At 39.8% G+C, this 9,636-nt stretch overlaps 2 protein-coding genes across 2 annotated transcripts; one reads left to right on the forward strand and one right to left on the reverse strand.

The window, feature by feature from the left end:
• Positions 1–79: 79 nt before the first annotated feature.
• klhl41a (kelch-like family member 41a) lies at positions 80–3,612 on the forward strand. The gene is made up of 6 exons (XM_026295754.1): positions 80–1,730; positions 1,819–1,976; positions 2,072–2,179; positions 2,281–2,466; positions 3,013–3,159; positions 3,378–3,612. Exons 1-6 carry the CDS (start codon positions 654–656, stop codon positions 3,487–3,489), a joined length of 1,788 nt encoding a protein of 595 aa, XP_026151539.1. The 5' UTR covers positions 80–653; the 3' UTR covers positions 3,490–3,612.
• Positions 3,613–4,032: 420 nt separating this feature from the next.
• On the reverse strand, positions 4,033–9,280 carry fastkd1 (FAST kinase domains 1). Its single transcript, XM_026295753.1, has 15 exons — positions 8,974–9,280; positions 8,456–8,887; positions 8,290–8,358; positions 7,707–7,832; positions 7,223–7,621; positions 7,027–7,137; positions 6,557–6,688; positions 5,983–6,469; positions 5,789–5,903; positions 5,563–5,691; positions 5,355–5,486; positions 5,144–5,257; positions 4,697–4,841; positions 4,480–4,594; positions 4,033–4,356 (listed from the first exon to the last, which is right to left on the reverse strand). The coding sequence occupies exons 2-15, from the start codon at positions 8,788–8,790 to the stop codon at positions 4,261–4,263; spliced, it is 2,505 nt and encodes an 834-aa protein (XP_026151538.1). The 5' UTR covers positions 8,791–8,887; positions 8,974–9,280; the 3' UTR covers positions 4,033–4,260.
• Positions 9,281–9,636: the final 356 nt, after the last annotated feature.

The raw sequence follows: 9,636 nt of genomic DNA on the forward strand, positions 1-9,636 counted from the left end.
ACTGTATCTCATATCCATGTTAATTTGTAAAGGAGAATACAACGATCTGACTCTGAATGCAGTATTTTATCAGTGTTAAAAAGGACAAACTGTCAGCTCCTGTGACAGCAGCTGTTCACTGACCCTGTATATGTGTTAGGTAATTGTGGTGAACACTGAATCACACACTGTAGTGAGAGGGTCATTACTATCAGTGAATTATGAGTCATACCACATATAGATGTCCCCACAATACACCTCTTTTTAAATGCCAGCCATATTTGTGAACAAATACAATACTGGAGTAAATGGCCCTAACATTATGTTTTGTGTACTTGTGGGTTTCTTGTAAAAATATATTTTTACTTTATCAGATAGTGGAAAGTAAATATTTAAAAAAATGGTCAGAGGTTATTTTGGTTTAGCTGTATAACAATGTTGTTAGTAATCACCGGGGTGACATGGCACAGCAGTTGTTTTTACTCCATGACAGCTGTGTGAGCTCTCTGGTTTGGCCAACCTAAATTCTTCATGGATAGGGTGGTTAGTTATATTTAGAGGGGCCCAGTTATATTGAAGTGGTTTCAGACCTGGCTGCCTATAGTTCTCTGTCTTCAAGCAAGGACTGTCTGTTGTCAGCGGCTTCACTTCCACCTACTTCCTGTCCTACAAGAATGGATCCCCAAGGTTTGAGGGAAGATCTCCGTCTGTTTCAGAGCACTTTGCTTCAGGATGGACTTAAAGAGCTTCTGAATGAGAATAAATTAATTGACTGTGTCCTAAAGGTTGGAGACAGAAGCATTCCCTGCCATCGGCTCATCCTGTCAGCATGTAGTCCTTATTTCCGGGAGCTTTACTTCTCAGAGGATGGCAAGGAATTGGACAGCAAGGAGGTCGTTTTGGAGAACCTAGACCCCAATGTCATGGAGCTGATTGTGAATTACCTGTACTCAGCAGAAATCGACATCAATGACAACAATGTGCAGGATATTTTGGCTGTTGCAAATCGTTTCCAGATCCCTTCAGTGTTCACAGTTTGTGTGAATTATCTGCAAAAGAAGGTGACAAAGAAAAACTGCCTTGCCATATACCGACTGGGACTGATGCTGAACTGCGCCAGACTGGCAATGTCAGCTCGAGATTACATTGCCGATAGATTTGAGACCATAGCCAGCGATGAGGATTTCTTAGAGCTTGCTCCACCTGAGCTATTTGCCATTATTGGGGCGGATGCGCTGAATGTAGAAAAAGAGGAGGTTGTGTTTGAGTCCCTCATGAGATGGATCAGGAAAGACAAAGAGAAACGCATAAAATCCTTGGATGAGGCCTTTGAATACATTCGTTTCCGTTTGCTCCCAGAGAAATACTTTAAGGAAAAGGTAGAGAAAGATGACCTCATCAAAACTGATCCTGAAGTTGTGAAAAAACTCAAAGTCATAAAGGAAGCTTTTGCAGGGAAGCTGCCTGAAAAGAAAAAGGGACAAGATGATGAGGAGGGCATGTTGCCTGGCTACCTGAATGATAACCGCAGATATGGCATGTATAACAAAGACATGGTTTTGATGATCAGCGACAATGCTGCTGTGGCCTATGATGCCCAGGAGAATGAATGTTTTCTTGCTGCAATGACTGAGCAGATCCCCCGAAACCACGTCAGTCTGGTTTCAAAGAAGAATAACCTGTATGTGTTAGGAGGACTCTTTGTTGATGAAGAGGATAAAGAAAACCCATTGCAATGTTACTTCTACCAGGTAAAAAAAAAAGTTTATTTTATATGTTACGTAAGACATTTAATTCCCTCATTTTGATTTTAAAGACATATCAAAATGTGTCTTTCAGTTGGACCCTCTTGCTGCTGAATGGATTGCTCTTCCGCCCATGCCCTCCCCCCGGTGTCTCTTCGCTATGGGGGAATTTGAAAATTTCATCTTTGCTGTAGCAGGAAAAGATTTACAGACCAATGAGTCTCATGACACTGTCATGTGCTATGACACGGAGTAAGTTCAGCACATCAGCTGTTTAGATTTTGATTCACTGTGTTCTTTTTGAAAACATTCATGTACGTTTACTGTTGCTTTATCTAATGTTTTAGAAAGATGAAGTGGACTGACACAAAAAAGCTGCCCTTGAAAATTCACGGCCACTGTGTGGTCTCACAGAACGGGCTGGTGTATTGCATCGGAGGCAAAACGGATGACAAGTAAAGACTGCAATGCCAGAGCATTTAATATACGGTCATAATATCATTTTCAAATTATGTTATTAATCCCTCTTGGGAATCATTTTGTCTTAATGTTAAAGTAAAGCAACCAACAAGGTGTTTGCGTACAACCACAAGAGGTCAGAGTGGAAGGAGGTGGCTTCAATGAAGACACCCAGATCAATGTTTGGAGCAGTTATCCACAATGGGAGGATTATTGTGGCTGGAGGAGTCAATGAAGAAGGCCTGACAGCTGCATGTGAAGCCTATGACTTTGGAACAAACAAGTATGCGCTTTTAGTGTTAAGTGTTTTATTATGTGATCAGTTTTAGTCAAATATCCGTGATAAGCTGGGGTATTTTTCTATGTTTTGAGGCTTCAAATCCAAGCTTGTCACCCATTTGACCTTGTGTCCCCTCACCACAGTTTATGGTTGATGAGGCCATTAGTTATGAGCAGTTTACTCAATGGTTCTCCCTCTAAGGACGCTTCAATTGAAGGGTTGCTAGAGTGGTAGAAGTTTTCAGTATTTGCCTGCCTCTATATAGTGCTTTAGCACAAATTCCTGTGGACAATGTGATCTGAAATCAATCCTGTGATTAGCAGATTATTTTTTTTCCACCTCTGAAGCTACATTTGCATGAAAAAATAAGCATAGCTTTTGTATCAGAAATATTGTTTCCTTTCCTCATCATTTAAACAATCTGTGACCCCTACACTTCAAATTTGATCTTAAAATGCTTTGCAAGGTCTTGACCCCAAAGTCAGGAAATATTACAAGATTTTTAAGAAATAGAAAATCAATAATACAGCTGTGTTTATCTTGTTACAGGTGGTCACCCTTCACAGATTTTCCGCAGGAGAGGAGTTCAGTCAACCTGGCCAGCTCTGGAGGGCAGCTATACGCTGTAGGAGGCTTCGCCATGCTGGAGAATGAGAACAAAGAGTGTGCACCCACTGAAATCATTGACATTTGGCAGTATGTGATGATTTTTGCTTTTTATTATAGTTTATAAAATATATTGTGATCAAGTATGTGTTTAGTACGGCGGCCTATATGTTACTATATTGGCCTCCAAGCGCAAGAATGTTGTATATCTGCCAATACAAAGTCTGATTTGTGATACATATCATAGCCATAGCTAAACAACTCCCTCTGCTGAGTAATACAGTAACATGTTTACACTCTCCTTTCAGGTATGAAGATGATAAGAAACAGTGGACTGGCATGATCAGGGAGATGCGTTATGCAGCTGGAGCCTCCTGCGTGTCCATGAGACTGAATGCAGCCAAAATGCCTAAACTGTAATAACAGGTCAGGGACATACAAGGGACATTCAGTTTACTGTTGTGTGCAATAATCTTACATACATGCCTTGTATTTAGTGACTCATTGTTGTCATTTATCATTTCAATACAGCAGAATGTCTCAGTTGAGTGTTGTGTTTTAATAAAATGTATCTTGATTTTAATTGGTTTATTTCACAAAAGTCAACAGTGGAATTCAAAGGTCACTGTTGTTTGGACCAGAAATTGTTTCTATTCCCCACATCACTTCCACCCATTACTGCTAACCTGTGAAGGTTGCATATACTCATTTTTTCCTCTTTTAATCTGGAAAAATCTTTCATTCAGATATGTGTAGTTTTTTCAGTATTAAAATACTATCTCCTACATACTTGCTGTGTGTATTTCACAATCGAGATTTGTTTTTTTAACTATAATGCTGTTGTCCTACAATTAACAAGTAAGATCTTATTTGATTGCAGAACATTTCTTTCGCAGATACGACTAAATAAAACTCAATAATACCCCAATATTGTTAGATAGCAAAATACAAAGCATCACCTTATGTTTTTAAGAAGTCATTTAATATAAAAGACACAAGCTCATTTCACATGAATGAGGTAGATTCACATCAATTTTAAGCTCGTTGGCTAAGAAAAAAGGAACACTTGTATATTAACATATTATGTTTTAGACAGTCCGTTCAGGTGATCTGCCAAGAGTTTCTTCATAACAAAGCTGTGAATGGGATGATCAAGGTAACATTTCATTCATTATTTAATAAATAAGGCCTTCAAGAAGAAAACTCTCTAAATATTTTCTTCTTCAGATATTCCTTCCAGGCATCTCGCGATGAAAGCTCCATTGAGTTCCATTTGAAGTGAGCGATCTGTAATTCAATAGCAATTATTTCACTGTCTTAGTATCTCATGCAACATTACACTGACATTCAATAAGATTGATTAGAAGAGATGTACAGTAGTACATTTCGACTTGAACAATGTTTTCTCACCTGGACAACGCGATATCCCAGAATTTCAAGGTGTCTTTTTCTCATCAAAGCTTCGCCTTTCATATGATGAGAATTTTTGCAGTAAGATTTTGAATCAAGAAAGTCTATAGCAACTCTGCGATGAGTGAAAACAGAAAACAGAGTGGAAAACATATTTCATTTCTGAGTGGTCTTATAATATTATAATACTTATATATCACTATATATTTATAGTTACCGCTGAGCTCCAGGTGGCAGTTCATCGCTTATGTTTTCCAGGGAGTTTCTCCCCCACTGAACTTTATTTCTGTCAGAAATCTCCACTGTGTTCGGCTTGCTGTAAGGCAGCAGCTGCAGGTGTTTGTCCAGTATGCATTCAAAGTCTGAAAGAAAAAAATGTCTCAATGAATAATACATAAATATACAGAACCCTGTGGTTGTTTGTGTATTTGACTGATCTGAAGAACTAATGGGAAAATGCTGTTCTGCATTTTGTGGTTTGGTCCTCCTTAGAATCAGTCTGCAGGATGGTGTAATAGTATCAATACTGTAAGCTGTTTCATTAAGGATCTTTGAATTGGGATTTTTTTTTACCTCAGATGCAAAGACTTCTTCAGTAAAGAGCAATAAAGCATCATCAAACCAGTGTTTAATACTGAGATGAAACATGCCCAATTTTACTCACCTACAGTGTAAAAATATGGAGTGTAAACTGCTACTCGAACACAGTTAATGCCACCGAGAACTTCACCCAGCATTTTGTGTATCTGTTGCTGCATAGGACTGACTATGCCATTCCCTGGAAAACAATTTGATAGGCAACTGGTAGGATCAACTTATTTCAAAGCAAACTTCTAACCCACCTAACATGAGACAATCTTTGTGCACCTCTTTACCTTTCTTTTGCAGCTGCTGGCAATAACGCTCATGAAACCACGGCACCTGGAACTCAGGACACTCAAGACACACGGCACGATTGAGCTCCATAAGGCGCATTCTGGTCCTCATATTGAGGGAATCAGGTAGGGCTGTAAGATATAATTTAAACAGCTATAGTAGTTGAAGTGTGAACTTGAAAGTCAAGTACTGCGATTGGAAACATACTCTCTAATTGGGAATCCAGTTTTCCCAGAAAGTCGATAGTGAAGATTTCTCTGACCACTTCTTCAGGAAAATAGTCAGCCACAGCCAAGGAGTATGCCAGGAGAACTAGCAGATGTGGGTCAAAGGACTCTACAATCACATGGAGAGGTGGTGTTAAGAGTAAACTTAAAATAAAACAACAACCAAAAAAAAAAAAAAAAAATCTGTGAACTCACTGTTCACTTACTGATATGAGGAGTTAAGCGCTGAATGCAAAGATCATACAACTCATCTGCTTGTGCAGTATCATAATTCAGGACAGAGAAGGGCAGCAGGGTGGCATATGTCGCTGAGTGGTGAATCTTAAAAATAGGAAAAGTACAGTCAGTTTCTAACTGGTTAATCTAGACTTTTAACATGTTGTGATGTCTTTTAAAGCACCTTGTCAATGTCTTTAATGGCCACAATGGCAATGCGGTCCATCAGTGGAGGGCAAAGGTGATTTATCCTGGTCAAGAAGAAGGCCAGCTCTGACACATTGATCCAGTTTATTTGGTCCATCATCCTCTGCAGCGTGACCATTGTCTCTTCGAGCAGCATTTCTTCAAACCACTCCCCTGAAATATACTTGAGCTCCTCAAGCACCAGGTCAAGCTGGTCAGCTGTTTGCAGCCTCTCATGTCCACAGCGCTTCAGGGTCTGCAGCAGACGGACATACTTCCCGAGAGTCTTTTGGCGGTAGGATGGATCGTTCCGTACCCACTTGGCAATGGCAAAAGAAATGGTGTTGAGGTCATTGAGACTGCACTGTGTCACCACTGCCTCCACCCGTGAGATCACAGCCTCTTCAAGTCGTGGACATGGCAACATGGACAGAACACGGGTCAGCATGGTCACCTCATAGGGATAGACACTGCGCTGCAAAAAGCTGTAAGACAAAGTGTTTTAGCTAAGTCTACATTTCCTTCAGTCAAAGTGTGCAGGTAATGGCTTCTTAGCTCACATAAATACTTACTTGAGCAAAATGTTTCTTAGTTTAGAGAACAGCTCAGGGTTCTGATAGTGCAACAGAAAAAGGGCCTGGGTGATTCTGGCCACTTCTACAGGTTTGTAGACATCAACGTTCTTTTGGATTACTGATCCAATTCTGGAAAATAATGTTGTAATAAAGACATTTTACAAAATATCTGAGAGATAAACAAATCTGCTAACAGTATGTTGGTGGAGACAACCGGAGTGGAAGACTTTTAAAGTTGAGAAGTTATAAAAAAAAACATTGCTGTATACATAAATTAGTCTTTTGGTGAAATTTTAGCGACTGATGTTTCCAATGTCTACCTCAAAGACGTTTTTGGTATATCTATACTGCCATATCACATTCCTTTGCAGATGATATGCATATAAATATATCTCCAACAAATAATTGATAAATTGGCTTCACTTCTTAAGCTATGCAGGTGCTTTATGGAAAAGATATGAACTCACTTGTTTAATAAGCTAAGGTTCCTGCTCTGAATCTCTTCAAGTGCTTCAGCTACAGCCAGGGCCTGGTGTGCACTGAGCTCATCTGCCAACAGCAGGGCTGTGTTCTCCAACCTAAGAGGAATTAAACCACAGAGAAGTCCAGTGAGACTCAAGGTAAAGGGTTTTCATTAGTCATGTCACTACTAATGATACAAACCTCTCTCTGGTCTCTGAACTGGCCATGGGGGCCAGAGCTACAAACAGTTTAGTGAAGGAGAATGGATCAGTGCTTGAATCAATCAGCTCTGTCAACCTCTGCCTAGCAGCCAGTCTGAAGTCACAGTTGTTGAACTGCAGGGACTGATACAATCCTAAGATAATGCTGATATTTTCTGCATCTAGCCTGGGAATGTTGCACAAGAGGATCTCATTGCACTTCTCCAGCAGGGGCCGGTGGCTGTATTTGATGTTGCGCAAGAACTGCACCACTCTCCGAGGGTTGTTGTAATGTGAGGGATCCATGGTGTCCAGTAGATGATCTGCCTTGCTAATGAGGGTGTCGCGCAGCCGGGCAGACACCAGAGACGACATGCTTATCATTAACGTAGTTAGGATCCTGAAAAAAAGATGATCAAAGAGTAGATAAATAACATAAAGTACATATAATGAGGGTATTTGATCATGTCTGTCTCATGACCAACCTGGCATCATCAATAGACGACAACTTCTGATCCACTATGCTGGTGATGTGGCCCATCAGAGGACTGTGTTGAAGGTGCTGATCACTTAGACAGATGGAAAACTTTGATAGGGAGGCCATTGGAAATCTACAAAAAACATTTGTGTAACATCTCATTAGTGGTGATGTAATTAGGCAAATATTCAACCCACAATCCAAATCAATGACCAGAAAATTAATTTGGACATTTTAGAAAAAAAAACGTTTCCGTAGCTTATCAAGGGAAATGCACAAACATTTGCTGGTTACAGCATCTGTAATGTTTACATCTCTGTTTTAAATAATTTTATTTAATCATATAATCAAAATGTACACCATTTAAATTTAAATTATTTTAATATTTGATTTTTTTTTTGGTTTAGTGCTATTGATTTCAGCAACAAAGCAGTTGAAAATGTTTAGAATAATGACGCCTCTTTAGTTTCTTAAATTACATGATTGAAAAATAATTTCAAATGAACCCATATTAAAAACTGTAAAGAGCAGCAGTCCTACATCCCACTGACTGGAAACAAACAGGACAAGATAAAATAATGCAATCATACCTGTCTATTCTTAGCCATGCTTCTGAAACCAGCTGCTGAACAAGAGTGTCATGTGGATCCACATTCAGCCTACAACATGAACAACAATACAGTCAAATGTCATTACAATCATATAATCAAAATGTGCACCATTCTTTAAGCTGATCCTGTTTATATCTTAATGTACCTGAGGAAACTGTAAAGCATGTCCACCAACATGGAATCTTCTGTAAACGCAATCTTGTTTTCTGCCAAAACCCGGAGAGTCAAGAACTGTGGGTGATTCTTGGTGAGCTCCACAGTCCTGAGCAGGTCAGGTTTCTCTTTCTGAAACTGCCACAGCATCCTCACAGCACAGCTGACATGGTTCACCGTGAGCTTGGCCTTGTTCTTGCCCACCACATCAAACACCTGGTCTTCAGTAGAGCAAACCCGCAGCTGCTCCAGAACCTGGTCTCGGTTCACTGTCCCCCCATGAAGGAGCCTACGAAGGCATGAATTCACACACCTGAGCCGAAACATATTGACAAGGCCTGGGCCCAGGTCAAGTATGCACCGAGGTGCTCATTGTACCAGCACAGCCTCAGTAGATGTTAGGATGCTCCTGTGGGCGCCTCAACTGAAGACAACACGCACAAACACACGTTAAAATCTGAATCATAACTTGTTAATCATCTCATGTTGTCACTTGGTGAACATACTGACCTCAGCTTCAGACAACTCCATCTCTCATTCAGAGATTTCATGATTCTCCTTTAGCAAACCACTGCACTGAAACTGTACCAGTAACTTCACTTGTCTAACGCGGTACTCACGTGGATGGAGAAACAATCATCTAAAATGACTGACAAACTCTGACTATTTGTGCTAGACAACTTCTTAGCTTGGTCTCTGTGGATTATACAGACACATAAACACTATGTATCTGACAAAAACAGCATACGATCATTAAAATCGCTATTTCAGTCAAATCTAACTAGCATGTGTGCTATAATGCTTCACTTCCTTAGCCTGTGACGTCACTTATTACAATCCCTGGGTTTTATCCTTCAGGCAGCAGCTCGTACCTGTGGAGGTCACGAGTGTTAAACTGGAAGTAAATCATTCTCAGAGTACGATTAACCTGTTTTGGTGCCCAAGGATAATTCAACTGACAGAGAATTTTGATGATTTGGTAGTAATTAAATTAATAAATTAAGTGTATTTAAATTATAAGGTAATAATTGTTAGATTCATAAATATAAAATAACTTTGTGTTGCAGCCCTGCTGGAATAATAACACTTTACTCCCGGTTTTCTGTGTCTTTACCCTAAGTTAATTTCTATATCAGAACTAGAATCAGGTTTATTGGCCAAGTACAGCAGCAC

This window comes from Mastacembelus armatus, chromosome 21 (genome assembly GCF_900324485.2).
Source record: "Mastacembelus armatus chromosome 21, fMasArm1.2, whole genome shotgun sequence".
Taxonomy (NCBI): Eukaryota; Metazoa; Chordata; class Actinopteri; order Synbranchiformes; family Mastacembelidae; genus Mastacembelus; species Mastacembelus armatus.